The sequence below is a fragment of the Culex pipiens genome, chromosome 3 (assembly GCF_016801865.2).
Source record: "Culex pipiens pallens isolate TS chromosome 3, TS_CPP_V2, whole genome shotgun sequence".
NCBI lineage: Eukaryota > Metazoa > Arthropoda > Insecta > Diptera > Culicidae > Culex > Culex pipiens.
In genome coordinates this window covers 78,763,252-78,783,639 of record NC_068939.1, presented here as the reverse complement: position 1 = coordinate 78,783,639, position 20,388 = coordinate 78,763,252, and the positions used below count along the sequence as shown (strand labels likewise).

Here is a 20,388-nt window from a genome sequence, read left to right as displayed (position 1 = left end):
ACAGATGGCGCTTTGAAGGGAAGCTAATTAACTGCCACTTTGTACACATTTTATCGTTTGTCTATACACTCGACAGGGCGTCAAATCGCAACTACTAGCCGCCACTAAAGAAGGTGCTAAGAGCATGCCCGTTAGCCGAACGACCTTTAGGGACAGATTTACGACCGGCATCCATTTGAGCACCTACGGGCAAGATTTTTTCACTCTAAGAAAACTACATTTTGACCACATCATAGAATAACACACCCCCATCCAATTTTCGAACACGGAAGAAATTTGGTGTGGAAGCATCATTCGGTCATCGTCTTCACGCATGGCTTGCCAACAGTCGTAGTCGTAGAACTGCAGAACATTTAATCATATTGATTAGCATGGTGTTTTGGGGGAAGGAGAAAAAAAACCCAAATTGCGACATTGACCTCCAGCGAAAAACGAGCTGAAATCACCTATACTTTATAGCAGCAACCGGATTCGACAGTCAAAAATCGCATGAGGGAAGTGTGTTCAAGTGTGTTTTTTCTACTTTGAAATTTAAAAAAATCTTTAAAAATTAATATTTACAGTCCAGACTATTCAGACTGTGGTCCGAATTCTGTTCTGGGAGCGATTTTCTCTATCTTTTAAGTGGAAAGAAAGTTCGCAAGCGAAAAAGATTTTTCTGCGATTATTCCATCCCTGATCACCACCATTATGGTCGCCATCTGAAATTTAAAATCCCTTGAGAGAATTTTTATGATTATACAAGCCTTACCCGACAAACGTTTTTTTTTTGCTAATTCAACCTCCTGTGATCAAAATTTGATTTTACGTAACTTTCTCCATACAATTTGCCGATGCTCCGGAATCGGTCCCAGATTGGCCAAAGTGAGAATTCTTTAGCATATAAACCTTCCTTGAGCTAATACGAACCCAACGCAACAAAGAGCACCTCGATCCAACGCTCCGTATTGAACTGATTCGCGTTCGAACAAAACTGTCGAAATTCTTGAACGACGAAATAGCCTACTTTTCTGTACCAAAAATAACAGAATCGAATAGCAACACTGGGTGCTGAAAAGTTGAACTTTTCAGCACTTGTTTCGAAAAGTAACACTTTTCAACATTGTTTTGATTTAAACGATTTATTGACAAATACATGAAAATTTGACTTAAAATTTCACTCAATGGGTGTTTTTCGGAATTGCAAAAAATGTATGGAACTCGTTGCAAAACTTGTCGTATTTATCCAACTCGGTGAACCTCGTTGGATAAATGTACGACTCGTGCTGAAAAAATCCTCTTTTTGCAACTTGTTGCATAAACTACTAATATATATAGATTTGAGCTCAACGACCCAAAACGAGACAACAAAAAAATAGTCGTGATTCGATTTTCCAAAATAAAAGTTTTCCGAGGACTTCGCATAATCGAGCAGGGCTGTATATAACTACGCCAAACCTTATCTCTTCATCGAAGATCTGTTTAAAAACATTTCCATGAAACCCTGGAAAATACAGTTTTATTGCTGAATTCATTTAAATTTGTCGTTTAAGATGAGTACAACGGTATAAAAATACTATCAAAGCAATATGAGTTTTTAGCTATAACTTGAAAACGGCGCACAATTTGGAAATTGTAATACAAACAAATGTTGTCTGAATCCTCCGAGAATTATTCCAAAGCCATTTCCCCTAAATTGTCAAAAATAAGCTATTCCATAACGTTTTTTGATGCACAGATTTGATCAAAAGAAGTCTACGATCATGCAATTAAAATTGTAGAGCATGTTAAATACGAAAAATTGATATTGCTAGAGTTTTTTTTAAATGCTCAATAAAACAAATATATATTGCTTTTTGGGTGTTTCAGAACACCCCTGAATCGAGGCGTGCTTAAAAACTCCAAACAAGCAAAACACGAAAATTCTGCTTATTGGACCAAGAATTAAAAAAAACTTCAGCATTGTGGAATCAATCAATTGAGTTCTTGCAAACAATAAAATTGCTGTGCTCTGATTTTTTTTCTCAAAATATCAAAGTTGGAATGGATAACATCGATCAACCACTGGAGCGTTATTCATTTGCTTTCAAAAAAGTGTGGCGTTACTCTCGCTTCGCATTGCATACTTTAGAGCGATTTAGTTGAACAGTATGCAAGCGTTACCCGAGCATGGGTAAATAACAAGGGAAATGTGTAATAATACCAAATTTAGGTATTCCTGGACCCTTTAAAAACTGTCTTAAGGAGTATGCAAGAGCTAAATTTGGTATCATACCAATTTAAGGTATTGTTTTGATAATGCAAAATTGTCAGTGATCGGACACCACATTATGGTATTCTTTTGGTATTACAATATTTTATCAAATTCCTCTGAAACTATGGGAAAATTATGACCAACTTTGACAAAATAATTAATTTTGCGCTAAAATGATGTCTCAAAGCGATTGCTTTCATTGAAAACAGGAAAATTCAAACTTGATTTTAAACATTTTTGATATACCCCCTTAAGAAATGACTTGAAATTGTGGAAAAAACTTTAAGTCCACGGCGTGTTTTCTAGAACAACCTTATCAGGAAAAAATAGTCATCGCTACTTTCAAATGTGTCTTAAAGGAAATTTTCTCAGCTTTCCAATGCTTCTAAGAGCGAAATGTTTCATCGGGAAATTTCTGAGATATCTCTATTTTAAGTTTTTTCTTTTAAAATCCTTAATCATTTATTGGAAACTTTATACTAACAGTTCAGAAAACTTATCAAATGATGTGTTTCATGAGTCATTTACTCATCAAAATGTTTGCACATTTTGATGAGTAAGACAAGAAACAACTTTGTAGAATGTTGCAAACCGCCAAACATTTTGAAAATTATGTTTTGTCTAAGTTTTTGAATATATGGGATTTATTCAGAAATTAAAATCGTATGAAAATGTATTTTTCACAAGAATTATTTGATAATTACACATTTTTTGTGTACAAATATCACGTGTCTACTCTGATTTAGCTTGTTCAACCGAAATTTTGGCAGGTTTGTGATTGTTAATGGTATTATTGAATTTTAATGAATAAATTTGATATTATCTTAAGCAAACATTAACCAGGAACATAAATACAAATATGATTTGAAATCGAAAATGTACTACATATTACTGTAGCAAGCTTCAAAAGTCATATTTTCATGAGTATAATACAAAGATAAAATTTTATAAAATGTTTTCTGTTGAAAATGCACTTAAAAGTAGCAATGAAACTCGAGTCTTCCAATTCAGAATGCTGAAAACACCGTCACAAAATTTTTTTTTTGTTGGACAAAAATTAAGTAATATTTTAACAAAAATAAAAAAAACAAACAGAAACTTTCTTTCCAAACTATTTGAACAAAAATTAAGAATCAAGAATGATGAGAGTCTTATAAACTTCTAAAATATTTCAAATTCCTTGATCATTTAATACAAATATACTAAAACAATCATTTCATACTAATGAAAAGTATTTCTCCTAAAGCTAGCAACAGTAATTTCGAGTATTAAACATGTTTTGTATCCATGCAACTGGTTAGTGTTTGATTAAGGAAATATGATATTTATTCATAAAAATCTTCTAGGGTATTATCATTTTCAAACCTGTAGAAATTTCGGTTGTATCTGCTAATTCCAAGCTGCTGAACCAGAGCAGACCGGTGTTATTTGTACACAACAATTATGTAATAATCTATTTGTTCATGTAAAAAAAAAACATTTCAATACGGTTTTATTATTTTAATATTTGAATAAATCCCACATATTCAAAAATTCTGTTAAAACTTAATTTTCAAAATGTTTAGCGGTTTGTAACCTTCTACAAAGTTGTTTCTTGTCTTATTCTGAAAATTTTGATGAGTAAAAGACACATGGGTCATTCCATCTCAACTGTGCACGAAAAAGTGCAAATTTGAAAATTACCCTCTCCGATCCTGCTCAAATTTTGCAGAGCTGTTGATACTATCAAAACATGCAAGAATCCCGAATTTCATCCAAATCGGACCACCCCCTCCAATTTTGTACCTCCCCAAAAAATCGACTTTTTGGCGATTTTTGACCAAACCTCCTAGTTTCAAACGACGATAACTCAGGAACCACAAAACTTAGAGGGTCGGTTTTAGACTCAATTTTGAAGGAAATTGGGCGTAGAATCCATTTCCGTGATCAAAATTTTGATTAATTTATGTTTTCTACCTGTATTGCGCAATTGAAAACTTTAAACGGCCGTATCTCAAAACACCCCAACTTATTTTTTTTATTTGACCTCACCATCGTGTTTCGCGGCCAATTTTACATAAGAATCACTTATCGACAGAAATGAATATGTTTCGTTCCAGAGATATCGAATTTTAAACTTTTGTGTTTTCGAGATAACCTACATCAGCTTCATTCGCCACATCTGCTAGAATCACACAGGCGGGCTGATCAATAACTGCTACCTGGTGTTATGGGAGATGATTAATTTAATTTATATTTCTATAATTTTACGCAAATATTTATTCAAATGGCTAATAGGGGAAATTCTCGTATGTTTGGCAGGTTAAGTCCTCGCTCCTAGTTTTGTCCAATTTGCTCATTTTCACTATTTAAACAACAATTTTTGCAAAACTTTTGATTTCAGTTGAAAACGCTTTTAATCAGCTGTAATTGAATGCCAAAGCGCTGATATGGCAACATTAGAGGAACGCTGGAATTAGATGCTGTTCCCCTACCTTGATCAATCTGTTTTTGTGAAAGGAATATTTATTGGGTTATTTTACGTGTTGCTAACCGTTTTAGAGTACCTCCGAGGCCATGACTAGGGCCTTCATCATGGGCGGTAGCAAAATAGTGCCATTTAGCAAAAACCCCAAAACCTGCTTTATTATTATTATTATTATTATAGTTTATTATAGACACTTTACCATAATTTGACAAATCCGATTTATGGTCTAAAAGATTGATCATATCAAATCAATTTTTATATTGTGAGCCAGCTCCATTTGATTAAAAGAATCCAAGAATGATGTAAGAAAAAAATACTGTTGTTCGGACGGTGTCGAAATCATCGCAACTAAATTTGGGGAATCAGCCGCTTTGTAGCAGATCAATCTTTGTGATTTTCTTACATTTTTCAGTTTTATACTTTCCAGAAATCCTTTTCCTACTCCTTGTGATCGTCCTTCACTAGAGTACAACGTATCAACAAATTTTATTAATTTTAGTTCATATTTTTTACTCAGTAATGTATCGTGCACTTATTGTTCAGTGATACTAACAAGATTAATTGCATTTTCCTGCTCGCTCCGTCGGAATCCAATTCTGCCCTTTACTGTGTGTCGTTATTGCTCTGTCCTGTGGGTAAGCACAGAAATTCACTTCATTCATTTTTTTGATCAGATAAACATTCGTTATTTAACTCCAGTTTCCTACAGTGTTATACAGTCAATTTTTTCCCAATTTGATAAAGATTATTTATGATGAAATATTATTTCAATAAATGGCCAGGTAGCAGTTATTGATCAGCCCGCCTGTGTGCTTCTAGCAGATGCGGCGAATGAAGCTGATTTAGGTAATCTCGGAAACACAAAATTTTAAAATTCGATATCTCTGGAATGAAACATATTCATTTCTGTCGATAAGTGATTTTTATGTAAAATTGTCCGGGAAACACGTTGGTGAGGTCAAATAAAAAAAATAAGTTGGGGTGTTTTGAGATACGGCCGTTTAAAGTTTTCAATTGCGCAATACAGGTAGAAAACATAAATTAATCAAAATTTTGATCACGGAAATGGATTCTACGTCCAATTTCCTTCAAAATTGAGTCTAAAACCGACCCTCTAAGATTTGTGGTTCCTGAGTTATTGTCGATTGAAACTAGGAGGTTTGGTCAAAAATCGCCAAAAAGTCGATTTTTGGGGAAGGTACAAAATTGGAGGGGGTGGTCCGATTTGGATGAAATTCAGGATTCTTGCATGTTTTGATAGTATCAACAGCTCTGCCAAATTTGAGCAGGATCGGAGAGGGTAATTTTCAAATGCTGTTCCGCTTCAGATGGAATGACCCACATGAAACACATCATTTGACAAGTTCCCTGGACTGTTATTTAAAAGTTTCCAATAAATGATTAAGGATTTTAAAAGTAAAAACTTAAAATAGAGATATCTCAGAAATTTACCGATGAAACATTTCGCTCTTAGAAGCATTGGAAAGCTGAGAAAATTTCCTATAACACACTTTTGAAAGTAGCGATGACTATTTTTTCTCCTTAAGGTTGCCCAGAAAACACGCCGTGAGTCAGGATACCGCATTTTGGTATTAAAGTGTTTTATCAAATTCCTCTGAAACTATAGGAAAATTTTGACCATTTTGGGAAAATAATAAATTTTGCGCTAAAATAATGTCTCAATGTAATGTATTTCAAAAATGTTTAAAATCAAGTTTGAAATTTTTTTTTACCCTAAAGAAATGACTTGAAATGATTTAATTATGTTCCATCAGTGCGAGCGGAAGTTTGTGTTTGTTTACATAGTGGATAAAAATCAATTCATTCAATTATTTACGTTATCAGGATTGTGCATGCAGGAATAGTGAGTGGTTTAGACGTAGAATGCGGTGGAGGGTCATAAATGTTCAAATTATTCCTTATTCTACTCATTTTCCTTTATCTTTCCATTACTCATAACATATATGATCAAATGGCATAAACTAACGACACTTATTTAAACAGCAAGGGAACCATCTGGAGCATTTGTATTTTAAATTATGGCTATTTTTACAGCTTCCTGGTATCATCTTGATTATATTTATTATATTACTTATTATCATTACAAAACTATATGGGTCATTCCATCTGAAGCGGAACAGCATTTGAAAATTACCCTCTCCGATCCTGCTCAAATTTGGCAGAGCTGTTGATACTATCAAAGCATGCAAGAATCCCGAATTTCATCCAAATCGGACCACCCCCTCCATTTTTGTACCTCCCCATAAAATTGACTTTTTGGCGATTTTTGACCAAACCTCCTAGTTTCAAACGGCGATAGCTCAGGAACCACAAATCTCAGAAGGTTGGTCTTAGACTCAATTTTGAAGGAAATTGGACGTAGAATCCATTTCCGTGATCAAAATTTTGATTAATTTATTTTTTCTACCTGTATTGCGCAATTGAAAACTTAAAACGGCCGTATCTCAAAACACCCCAACTTATTTTTTTGATTTGACCTCACCATCGTGTTCCCCGGCCAATTTTACATAAGAATCATTTATCGACAGAAATGAATATGTTTCATTCCAGAGATATCGAATTTTAAAGTTTAGTGTTTTCGAGATTACCTACATCAGCTTCATTCGCCGCATCTGCTAGAAGCACACAGGCGGGCTGATCAATAACTGCTACCTGGTCATTTATTGAAATAATATTTCATCATAAATAATCTTTATCAAATTGGGCAAAAAATAACTGTATGACACTGTAGGAATCTGGAGTTTAATCGCGAATGTGTATCTGATCAAAAAAAATAATGAAGTGAATTTCTGTGCTAACCCATAGGATAGAGTAATAACGACACACAGTTAAGGGCAGAATTGGAATCCGACGAAGCGAGCAGGAAAATGAAATCTTGTTAGTAACACTGAACAATAAGTGCACGATACATTATTGAGTAAAACATATGAAAAAAAAAATTGTTTATACGTTGCACTCTAGTGGAGTATGAAAAGGATTTCTGGATACCTTCCAGAAATCCTTTTCATACTCCACCAAAAATTTAAGAAAATAACAAAGTTTGATCTGCTGCAAAGTGGCTAATTCCCCAAATTTAGTTGCGATGATTTTGACACCGTCCGAACTACAGTTTTTTTTCTTCTTTAATTCTTAGTTTCTTGGAACACAATACGGCTGCTGTCCTCACGTATAAGGATTTTTTTTTTATTAAATGTAGCTTGACCAAAATCATCATTTAATCAAATGGAGCTGGCTCACAATATAAAAATTGATTTAATATGATCAATCTTTTAAACCATAAATCAGATTTGCCAAATTATGGCAAAGTGTCAATAATAAACTATAATAATAATAATAATAATAATAATAATAATAATAATAAAGCAGGTTTTGGGGTTTTGCTGAATGGCACTATTTTGCTACCGCCCATGACAAAGGCCCTAGTCATGGCCTCGAAGGTACTCTAAAACGGTTAGCAACACGTAAAAAACGGTGCATTCAAAATAACCCAATAAATATTCCTTTCACAAAAATAGATTGATCAAGGTAGGGGAACAGCATCTAATTTCAGCGTTCCTCTAATGTTGCCATAGCTTATTAAAAGCGTTTTCAACTGAAATCGAGTGATAAATAGCTCAATGAAAAGTGAACAAGCAAGTTTCTATCAAAAGTTTTGCAAATTTTGTTGTTCAAATAGTGAAAATGAGCAAATTGGATGAAACTAGGAGCGAGGACTTAACCTGGCAAACATACGAGAATTTCCCCTATTAGCCATTTGAATAAATATTTGCGTAAAATTATAAAAATATAAATTAAATTAATCATCTCCCAGAACACCAGGTAGCAGTTATTGATCAGCTCGCCTGTGTGCTTCTAGCAGATGCGGCGAATGAAGCTGATGTAGGTAATCTCGAAAACACAAAACTTTAAAATTCGATATCTCTGGAACGAAACATATTCATTTCTGTCGATAAGTGATTCTTATGTAAAATTGGCCGGGGAACACGATGGTGAGGTCAAATCAAAAAAATAAGTTGGGGTGTTTTGAGATACGGCCGTTTAAAGTTTTCAATTGCGCAATACAGGTAGAAAAAATAAATTAATCAAAATTTTGATCACGGAAATGGATTCTACGTCCAATTTCCTTCAAAATTGAGTCTAAGACCGACCTTCTGAGATTTGTGGTTCCTGAGCTATCGCCGTTTGAAACTAGGAGGTTTGGTCAAAAATCGCCAAAAAGTCAATTTTTTGGGGAGGTACAAAAATGGAGGGGGTGGTCCGATTTGGATGAAATTCGGGATTCTTCAATGTTTTGATAGTATTAACAGCGCTGCCAAATTTGAGCAGGATCGGAGAGGGTAATTTTCAAATTTGCACTTTTTCGTGCACAGTTGAGATGGAATGACCCATATGTTTTTTAGATAATACACTACAGACTCACACTTACACTTACACACACAAACTTCCAAAACATTTTATACATGACGCAATCAACCATTTTCATCGGCCCGATGAAATTCTCCTAACCCCCATTCCAAACCTCCCAAAAATATTCCGTTCACTTTTAAAAGTCGCATGGGTTCCCTGCACTTTTGCCACTAGTGAACAACAAAAACATCCCCTCCCAAATCCCCACGAGACTGTATGGCGTAGCCTCGGAGCACAGTGTGGAAATTTACGTTCTTAGATGCTTTTGGTTGTACCGGGCAACCATCAAATTGTCTAAGAATATTGAATTGACCATTGTTGCACCCCCTACAGCGTGGTGCAGACCCGTTATGCTATGCTATGCTATGCTACCCCCTAAAGAATTGACTTGAAATTGTGGAAATTTTTTTAAGTCAGGATACCATATTTTGGAATTAAAGTGTTTTATCAAATTCCTCTAAAACTATGGGAAATTTTTTACCTATTTTGATAAGATAATTAATTTTGCGATAAAATGACTTGGAACCCAAAAATGTTTAAGCTGATTTTCAGTTTTTTTTTAAATAAATTTATCTTATATACCAACTAAGAAATTTTTAAAAATCGTGGAAATTTCTCTAAGTCGGGATAACTGTCAATCGACGAATCGTTGAATTTCGGTGAATTTCAATCCAATTTCAAAATACATGTTTTGGTATTGTTGTGCCCTTCCACATACGAGATTTTAATATGATTTCATGGTATTTTACCATCTATTACTGGGCAACCAAGGGCACATTTTGGTCACTGTTATTTGCCCAAGTCACACAAAATTTGGTATTCCCGTGTTATTTACCCCTACTCGGGTATGCTTTTATTTCGTCGATTTCTCGATATTTCTTTGGAATTTACGCAAAATAATTTGTTTGTTATGTTTAGGACTAATTGGCAATAATATTAACTCCTTTGACCACTTTCTGGGTCTTCTAAAGTGTCCTAAAATACCTACAGATCTTGTTGTTGATCCCAAGGTGAAAAATGTTGCCAAAAGGTCTTAGGAACATCACTTTATATTAATTACGCAAACTTAGTAGAATTGTGTTGTTACGATGGTATCCTTCAAGCTCTGTATTACAGGACTCTTTGAAGAACCTAGAACATCCTATAAGTGACCTTAAACATTCATAATGTTGCCAAAGAGTCTCAGCGACACCACATTGTTATGAACCATAAACGTGAACTTGGTAAAATCATGTTGTAACTGTGGTAGACTTTAAGATCTGTATTCAAATACACTTTGGATTAACTAGAACATGAACTTGTTTATTAAGGTATTGTAAAAAGTTTTCGGACAAGGAGGAAGTTTACATGAAGCTCAGGAAACTCCCACCACCCTTTCAATCCACCGCCAGCTTCCGGAAGCTCCCGATCGCTCCCGCCTCCAGCTCGGCATCGGTGCTCGATTCGCTTCGCCAGTGCTTTGACTCGTCTCTGCTGCTGATGTCCAGCGCCAACTCGTTCATCTGCAGCATTCTGGGGCGCAACCGCTGACAGCGTTGCTTGAAGATCTCGATGCACTCGGCTTTGGACGTTTGTCCGCCGTGCTCTTTAGGAAGCAGTTTCCGGTCCACCTTGGCGTACAACTCGTCCCAGCTTCGGTGGCACTATGAAGAGGGGGGAAATATGAGATTTGTTGACATTGTAAGGCGCAAGTTAACTTACAAACACTCTTTTGCGAAGCTTTTCGCTTAGAAATTGCAGCACAATGTTGACCAGCGCCAGCGTTGCTCCCGGGGTGTTGATGAAGTGAAACTCCCGGATACGCAACGGCGTCGCTTTGGCCATGTACTCCGCCAGGGTCTTGATCTCGTTCAGCGAAATCAAGCTGAGCTGGGCCATGGTCATGCCGGAGACGTCGTACACGTGCACTATGCCAGCGCACTGGACTTCTTGCTGATCGTACAGCGATTCAAAGACCAGCTGATGGGCACGTGTCGCGTGGGATGCCTTGAACTTTGTTGCATCGAACTGAACCGTTTCGTTGAAGGTTATCGTCCGACCGTGGGCGTCTCGTTCCGGTAGTGGGTACAGATATCCAGCGGTCACGAGGGCGTTTAACTCGGGGTCTTCAATGTCCAGGTTGGTCAACCAGTGGGGATGAACCATACGGGCGGCCAGGAATCGCTCCAGACACTCGGAAGCCGCGTTGAAGGAGTACTTTTTGCTGCGCAGGAATCTCAACAAGAACAAAGCGTCCGTACGACATTTCTGGATGTTGGGGTGCTTCGCAATCCAGTCACGTAATTGGTTTAAACTTTGTTCCCGAATGGTTTCACTTTCGTGAAGTTCTTCAGCGGCTATTTTCTGATAAAATTCACTCATTTCACCAATCCGGTCGTCGTACTGATCGGGAACCTTCTCTAAGCTAGGTATTTCATTCAGGAAGCTGTCATCAGAAGCCATGTCTAAAGAAGAAACTTTGAACTCAATACCACAACGAAACCACCTGAACCGCTCGCAAGCAACTGAGTTCATGGAGCCACTATCAACGGCTTAAAATAACTTCTGTACCTTCAAGAAGAGTGACGTCGATGTAACTGGTCTACAAAAAAACGCTTAGACGTAGTTCAGCGACGTGACAAATTTCGTTTTAGTGGGTAGGTTGTAATTTGATCTGTGATGACGCCGTGCACTGTCCCGTTTCTTTCAGACCACTTCAAAGCCTCTCTTAGGAATCATCTATGCGAGGTTATTATGTTGATCCAATTTAAGTTCTTGTTATGACGAGAAACTTAACGTCAGTCAGAATACAGTAGAGGCCAAGTGGTTCAGATGTTGTATTCGAGTTTGATATAACACAAAGATTTTAATAAGAGTTTACAAGGAATATTATTTTTTATTTAAGTTAACTTTATTGCATCTAAGCGTTTATTTGTTTAGTATACATTATGTTTAAAGCTCGAAACGCGACACTATGTATGATTCCATTTTCAGTAAATATTTAACACTAGTTCTGTAATCGTCCGAATTCCCCCACCATTCAATCCACCTCCAACTTCCGGAACGATCCAACAACCCCCGACGACGATCCACCCTCCGAAACGCGCCAAGCGTCGTCCTCCTTGTCCTTGTCGGACAGCTCAATCTGCATCTCGTCTAGCGCCGACAAGCGTTGGCGCATCCGTTGGCAGAGCTTTTTGAACCCGGTGGACATTTCCACCATCGGAATGGTGCCTCCGAATTCTTTTGGCAGCATCGTTTTGTCCACCACTTCATATAGACTTTCCAGCGATCGGTGGCACTGGAAAATAAAGAAGTCATAATTAGGGCAAGTGATTTATATAGGTTAAATATGAAATTTCACAGAATGTCAATCACAAGACATTGAAATTTCACGGTACCGTAAATTTTGTACTGGATGTACCGTCATCTGGGGTGAATCGGGACTATAGTCTGAATAGGGACAGCAGTGTTTAGAGCATTTAATGGTTTTAAATTTGGAATTGGATGTACACATTTCGTTGGTCTGAGTTTGTTCTAACCGAAACCAACCAGAAAAATCAAAATATTGTGCTCCAATATCCCGAGCAGACGGAAATAACTTGGGAAGATCAGTTTTTGATATTGTGAGAAGATCGAAATATGTTATTGGGATGATCGGATTAGTTGTTAAAATAACAAAAATCAATAACAAAGATTTGTTCGAAGAATAACTTAAACTGTTATTATGTTGTTATTGCAATAACAAACCAATAACACAGAAGGAATCATGAAGGAATAACAAGATTTGTTATTTAGTGCGGAGAGGTGGAGCATCATAATAACAAAAAATGTTATTGAATTGGTATGTCTCCATAACAAAAAAAGTTATTGTTTTGGTTTAGTTGTAATATGCAACTAAACCTGCAGTTGCCATAACTCCTCTGTACTAGTCAGGGCTACAGAGTCGGGTACCTCCAAGTGACTTTGAATCCATACTTTGAAGACAATTCCGACTCTGGATGCAGGATATGACGTCAACGACGACTTCAGCTCTCCAAAAATACCCGACTTCACAGATTCCGACTCCAAGTAAAAGTTGCTGAAAATTTGCTGAATCCGATGCAGTCTCCGAGGTCTCACTCCTGCTCGAACTTCAACGTCAGCTCCGACTTCCTGGCTCTGTGAAAATAATAACAGTTTTTGTTATTCACACTTCAAAAATTCTCAATAAATAAATCAATTCCGTTAGGGAACATAACAAAATTTTAAAAAAATGAACTCTAAAAGGTTAAATTTATCGGATTAATTTTAACTTGAAAACCCATTTCATGGTGAAATAAATGACCCCGATGAAATTTGTCAAAATTATTTCATAGTTCTAGCCCATTTTAGTAAAATCCCTTAGGGGATATATAAAATAATTTAAAAAATTAAATTTCAAAATTTCAACTTTTTAGAATAATTTAGGCTTAAGGACCCCATTTCATGGCCAAAATAATGACCCCGACGAAATTGGTCAAAATTATCCCATAGTTCTAGCCAATTTTAGCAAAGTCCCCAAATAATTAAAAAAATCAACTTTCAAAATTTCAACTTTTTAGAATAGTTGTAGCTCAAGGTCCTCATTTCATTGCCAAAATAATGACCCTGACGAAATTGGTCAAAATTATCCCATAGTTCTAACCATTTTAAACAAAGTTTTTTTTGGGGGTATATCAAATAATTAATAAAAATCAACTTTCAAAATTTAAACTTTTCAGAATAGTTTAAGCTTAAGGACCCCATTTCATGGCCAAAATAATGATCGGGCCAAAATTGGTCAAAATTATCCCATAGTTCTAGCCAATTTTAGCAAAGTCCCTTAGGGGGTATATCAAATAATTAAAAAAAAACAACTTTCAAAATTTCAACTTTTCAGAATAATTTCAGCTTAAGGACCCAATTTCATGGCCAAAATAATGATCCCAACGAAATTGGTCAAAATTATCCCATAGTTCTAGCCAATTTTAGCAAAGTCCCTTAGGGGGTATATCAAATAATTAAAAAAATCAACTTCCAAAATTTCAACTTTTTAGAATAATTTTAGCTTAAGGACCCCATTTCATGGTCAAAATAATGACCCTGACAAAATTGGTCAAAATTATCCCATAGTTCTAGCCAATTTTAGCTAAGTCCCTTAGGGGGTATATCAAATAATTAAAAAAAATCAACTTTCAAAATTTCAACTTTTTAGAATAATTTTAGCTTAAGGACCCCATTTCATGGCCAAAATAATGACCCCGACGAAATTGTTCAAGATTATCCCATAGTTCTAGCCAATTTTAGCTAAGTCCCTTAGGGGGTATATCAAATAATAAAAAAATCAACTTCCAAAATTTCAACTTTTTAAAATAATTTTAGCTTAAGGTCCCCATTTCATGGCCAAAATAATGACCCCGACAAAATTAGACAAAATTATACCAAAGATCTAAACATATTTAACAAAAGATAAAAATAATAACAGATTGTGTTATGGGCACTTAGAAACTTTTCCATTTGTGCGATTTATGGTAATTATATTTCTAAGTCAGTATACCGAACGAATAACCAATATTGTTATTAGGAGAGTTTTTGAAATGTATAACATTTCCTCTTATTAGCGTGTTATTAAACATTTTCAAAATAATATCACTTCAATACCAAATTTTGTTATTTTATCAGAAACTGTTATTATGTTTTCTTCTTGAAGTTGAACTTCAGGATAAAATAATAACACTTTTTGTTATTTTAACAGGATTTGTTATTGAAGTATTATTAATTATGTTATTAACGTCTGCCCGGGATGGTAAAAACTGCTGTACCAATTCGCCCCATGCGTCTCGATTGACCCCAGTTTACGGTACTCTAAAATCTGCCTGAAATAAATTCAAAAAAATATAATTTTGGAATAATTGTGTATGAAAAATATACGTTTTTTTGAAATTAGAAGAACAATATGCATGTGCAATGTTTCAATCGGCTGAATTTACGATTTAGCTATTATTTCAGTATCCGAATCATTCGGTAAAATATCTCCAAAACGAAGCCATCCGAAACGACATTTTCACCAAAAGAAGAATCAGTACAATGTCATGTCATGTCATGTCATGTCGTCGTTGTCGTGCTATCATGTCACACAACGATTTTGGTCCAAATCCTGAGATATTCAATAGTAACCGAAAAACACCGTGCATTGTTGTCACTCCTCATATGAAAGGCGTATCATTCTTGTCGTGCTATCTTGACACACCCTCAAAATTTCTGTAAGTGCGACATTGACAAAAGAGATTAACTTTGAAAATAATTATCAACAGCTCTTATGTTTGCAGCAATAATATTGCAATAAACGGCAAAAACTGCAATTATTGCAATATGTTTTTATTTAAAATTTGGCATGGTTTTCAAAAATTGCTGGTATTTCATCGAATGGCTTAACCCTTCATGGCCTGATCTAGATTTGTCTATGAAACAAAACAACAAAGAATCATCCAGCACCCACAACAGCATCTAATTCCACTGTGCCTTTAATGTTGCCAAATCAGCACTTAAACATTCAATTACAGCTCATTTAACACGTTTTCAACTGAAATCGAGTGATAAATCGCTCAATAAGAAGTGAGCAAGCAAGTTTATATCAAATGTTTTGAAAATTAGTTGTTTAGATAGTGAAAATCGGCAAATTGGATGGAGTTAGGAGTGAGTGCTTAACCTGCCAAACATACGAGAATTTCCTCTAATACATCATCCTGCAAAAATAATTGACATGGTCCAGACCTTTGGGGCATCGGAACAGGTTTCATCCGGAAACGGTGCACTAAACTGATGTCAATTGGTGTCCAATTGGAACCGGATCCGGTTTCCCAATTATTTTTGCAGGATGATGTATTAGGAGGGTAATTCTCTACCTACTCACACGAAATCGGGAAAAGTTGCCCCGACCCCTTTTCGATTTGCGTGAAACTTTGTCCTAAGGGGTAACTTTTGTCCCTGATCACGATTCCGAGGTTCGTTTTTTGATATCTCGTGACGGAGGGGCGGTACGACCCCTTCCATTTTTGAACATGCGAAAAAAGAGGTGTTTTTCAATAATTTGCAGCCTGAAACGGTGATGAGATAGAAATTTGGTGTCAAAGGGACTTTTATGTAAAATAAGACGCCCGATTTGATGGCGTACTCAGAATTCCGAAAAAAACGTATTTTTCATCGAAAAAACACTAAAAAAGTTTTAAAAACTCTCCCATTTTCCGTTACTTGACTGTAAATAATTTTGGAACATGTCATTTTATGGGAAATTTTATGTACTTTTTGAATCTACATTGACCTAGAAGGGTCATTTCTTGATTTAGAACAAAATTTTTCATTTTAAAATTTCGTGTTTTTTCTAACTTGGCAGGGTTATTTTTTAGAGTGTAACAATGTTCTACAAAGTTGTAGAACATACAATTACAAAAATTTTGATTTATAGACATAAGGGGTTTGCTTATAAACATCACGAGTTATCGCGATTTTACGAAAAAAAGTTTTGAAAAAGCTACTTTTTGCGTTTCTATTTGTTTCGTCGTCCGTGTCTGTCGCGGGTGACCATGAACGGCCATGATCGATGACGACCAACTTTTTCAAAACTTTTTTTTTCGTAAAATCGCGAGTACGCGTGATGTTTATAAGCAAACCCCTTATGTCTATACATGAAAATTTTTGTAATTGTATGTTCTACAACTTTGTACAACATTGTTACACTCTAAAAAATAACCCTGCAAAGTTAGAAAAAACACGAAATTTTAAAATAAAAAATTTTGTTCTAAATGAAAAAATGACCCTTCTGGGTCAATGTAGATTCGAAAAGTACATTAAATTTCCCATAAAATGACATTTTCCAAAATTATTTACAGTCGAATAACGGAAAATGGGAGAATTTTTAAAACTTTTTTAATGTTTTTTTTCGATGAAAAATACGTTTTTTCGGAATTCTGAGTACGCCATCAAATCGGGCGTCTAATTTTACATAAAAGTCCCTTTGACACCACATTTCTATCTCATCACCGTTTCAGGCTGCAAATTATTGAAAAACACCTCTTTTTTCGCATGTTCAAAAATGGAAGGGGTCGTACCGCCCCTCCGTCACGATATATCAAAAAATGGACCTCGGATTCGTGATCAGAGACAAAAGTTACCCATTAGGACAAGTTTCAGGCAAATCGAAAAGGGGTCGGGGCAACTGCTGTGTAAGTTGACGGAGAATTACACAGGATGATTCCTTGAAGTTTTGTATCATTGCCGACATTGTACTGTGGAAAAGCGCTTTTTATATTGACCAAAAATCTGGAATCTGGAATTTCTCCAGTAGAAGTGGACTATATTTGTCCCCCAGCTGACAGTTCAAAATATAGACAAATCTGGATATTTTGCAACTAGAAGCATCTAAATTGGTCAATTCTACTGAAAGTTATAAGGTCAAATGAATACACCGAGAAGACGGAAATAACGTAAGATAACATTTTTCGATACTTGAAAATACTAGGCAAGTAACATTTTATGTTATTTATAACAAGTTTTGATATTCGTTATTCTGATATTGGATTGTTATTATAATAACAGACTAATAACATTTTTAGTTATCCTTCGAACAAATCTTTGTTATTTATATTTTGTTATTTTAACAACTAATCCGATCATCCTATCAGTTGGAGTTATTCTTCCATAACAAAAAATGTTATTCCCAAGTTGTTTATGATTTCGATCAATATCAGACCAATAAAACAAATTGTTATTATAACGAAAAATGTTATCAAACTCTTATGCGCAAATGGATTTTGCAAGAATATGCCATAACACTTTTTGTTATTTTAACAGTATTTGTTGTTGAAATGGCATAAATTTCGCTATTACCGTTTACCCGGGACCCGAGATAATTTCTTTTCATTTATTACGTTTTTAAAGCAATATTTTTGTGAAATTATTATCCTAAGCTAAGATGTGGACGACCTTTAAACAGCTGATTAATTCAAAGTTGGGAACAGTGTTTGTGGGTGCTTAAGGAATCGAGTTAATGGACTGGAGGGAAAAAGTAACAAATAAACCTTCAAAGCTCTTAAATTAAATTTACCCAAAAACAAAACTAAAAAATCTTGAGCAGTCAAATTATTCAGGAACAATTATTTTTATGTAAAGGCTACACATTTTTTTCACTCATGAAGAACATTGCTGTTTCCCGTAATTCATCAGATTCTCAATTCATCGTGTTCGTGCTTTCTTGCCGCACGTCGAATTTGGGCTGAATTGAGTTAAGAATGTCAGCTGCAGCTTTCAATGCCTACCCTTTTGATCTCCACAGATTCATAAAATTGCGATGTTGTCACTTTAGATAAATGAAATATAGTTCCGCTCTGATCGTACTGTCATGACACAACCTGCAACTGCGACAAATTGCCAAAGGAAACTTTATTCATGTGCCATTTTCAACGAAATTAAACCGAATTTTGGGACAAAAAAGCACTTCGAATTCAAACCGCTGAAACAAGTCCAACACATTCAACCTTGGCAACCGAAATCGAGTTCGAAATCAAACTTACAAACACTCGACTCCGGATCTTTTCACTCATCAGCTGCAGCACCAAGTTCGCAATGCTTCGCAGCGTTTTGGGCGTGTTGATAAAGTGCAGCTCCTGGATGCGCACTGCCGATGCGTTGTTCGTGAGCTGAACCAGCTGCTTGATCTCCATGATCGACAGCCAACTGGTCAGAACGTTGATGTCGGATAGCTCCATGTCGTACACGAACACAAATCCGGCGCACTGAGCCTCGTTCGTATCCAGGTATATCTCGGTGACCATGTGGTTTATCTTGACCACGGCGTGCATCGACGGTTTGTGCGGGTTCGCGTAGAAACCACCCGACGAACTGAACAGGACAATGCGCCCCTTAGCGTCACGCTGGGGCAACGGGAAAATGTATCCGAAGTCGATGAGGTGCTCCAGATCGGGATCCGCCTCGATGTCCAACTTGGTCAACCACCGCTTGTTCACGGTCAAGGCCGTCACGTAACACTCCAACATTTTGGCGGCCTTCATGAACGAGTATTTGTTGTTGCGCAGGAAACGCAACAGGAACGGTGCATCCGTACGGCAATGCCTGATCCGGGGATGTTTGGCGATCCACTCGCGCAACTGTTGGATGCTCTGCTCCCGAACCAGATCGTCCTCGCCGAGTTTTTGCGCGAGCATCTGGTACTGGTCGTCCAACTCGAACACCCGGTCATCGTACACTTCCGGTGCCCTATCCACGCTGGGCACGTCGAAGCGCAAACCAACTCCACTGATCATGGCGACTGCACACGCGAATTTTTCCGAAACACTCCCCAAAAACGACACCCCTCGCGACACACGATAAAACACGGACTAAGCTCGGTCGCGGGCTCAAGACTTGCATTTATGGCTTTCTCGGCGGGAGGTCAAGCTATTGATTTACTTTGGCGGATCAGTGACTCGAAGGTGGTTGTTATAAAAAGTTTGCGTTTCTCTTGAGCGTAGATTGTTGTAATGTTTTTGCTGGCCAGGAAATGACACATACACACAGTATAGTATCTTAAACTTGTGAGATTTTGAGGGGTCACTAGTGCCGATCGCCGGTCACCGAAAGATATGTGAGTTGTGGTTAAGTGTGAAGCTGATTTGGACTGTTATTTTTGATAGTAAAGAGTTTTTTTTTTCACATGATCAACTGTATGAAACGTCAATGACTTCCTCACCTGATACCTTATTTATTTAATAGTTGAACTTACTGTTTCTTAGGTACCTATACAGCAATAAACTAGATTTTTTTAAGTTGTACAGAGTTGCACCAGTAGTAAAGAACAGCATAAATAAAAAAAGGCTTATTCAGAACAAACATTTAAATCGATTTATGAAAAGTACATTGAGTCAAATATTTGTCCGTACCCCCCCCCCCCCCCGCCGTACGGAAAATGTTTGTGATATAAAAGTACATAAAATTCGACTAAAGTGCCATGTTGTATACATCAATCGACGCGACAGAATGTCCTCTTAAAGACACTGTTATTGGATTTGCAAAAAACTTTTTCTTAAAAAAATACAAAAATAGTTTACTGAAAAAAGTAAAAAAAAAGAGGTCAAATAATTGTCCGTACCCCTAGTAAAAGTACAAAATCTGATCGATTTAAGTGAATTTATTTATGTTTCTGAGTCAAATACTAGCCCAAGTAACCGCGAGGCACTAAATAGCGGCATTAAATCAGCATTATATTGGCATTTAATACCAGCAAATA

At 36.3% G+C, this 20,388-nt stretch overlaps 2 protein-coding genes across 2 annotated transcripts; both read right to left on the bottom strand.

Moving 5' to 3' along the window:
• Positions 1-10,409: 10,409 nt before the first annotated feature.
• LOC120424811 (retinaldehyde-binding protein 1-like) lies at positions 10,410-11,799 on the bottom strand. The gene is made up of 2 exons (XM_039589028.1): positions 10,830-11,799; positions 10,410-10,771 (listed from the first exon to the last, which is right to left on the bottom strand). The coding sequence occupies exons 1-2, from the start codon at positions 11,640-11,642 to the stop codon at positions 10,505-10,507; spliced, it is 1,080 nt and encodes a 359-aa protein (XP_039444962.1). The 5' UTR covers positions 11,643-11,799; the 3' UTR covers positions 10,410-10,504.
• A 229-nt stretch (positions 11,800-12,028) lies between these two features.
• On the bottom strand, positions 12,029-19,724 carry LOC120424810 (clavesin-1-like). The gene is made up of 2 exons (XM_039589027.2): positions 18,677-19,724; positions 12,029-12,408 (listed from the first exon to the last, which is right to left on the bottom strand). The coding sequence occupies exons 1-2, from the start codon at positions 19,424-19,426 to the stop codon at positions 12,148-12,150; spliced, it is 1,011 nt and encodes a 336-aa protein (XP_039444961.1). The 5' UTR covers positions 19,427-19,724; the 3' UTR covers positions 12,029-12,147.
• Between the last annotated feature and the right edge of the window lie 664 nt (positions 19,725-20,388).

Coding starts and splice junctions, on each gene's coding strand:
- LOC120424811 (XM_039589028.1), bottom strand. CDS start 11,642: ATGAACTCAGTTGCTTGCGAGCGGTTCAGGTGGTTTCGTTGTGGTATT. Junction 10,772..10,829: donor AGCTTCGCAAAAGAGTGTTT/GTAAGTTAACTT, acceptor CCCTCTTCATAG/TGCCACCGAAGCTGGGACGA.
- LOC120424810 (XM_039589027.2), bottom strand. CDS start 19,426: ATGATCAGTGGAGTTGGTTTGCGCTTCGACGTGCCCAGCGTGGATAGG. Junction 12,409..18,676: donor AGATCCGGAGTCGAGTGTTT/GTAAGTTTGATT, acceptor TTTATTTTCCAG/TGCCACCGATCGCTGGAAAG.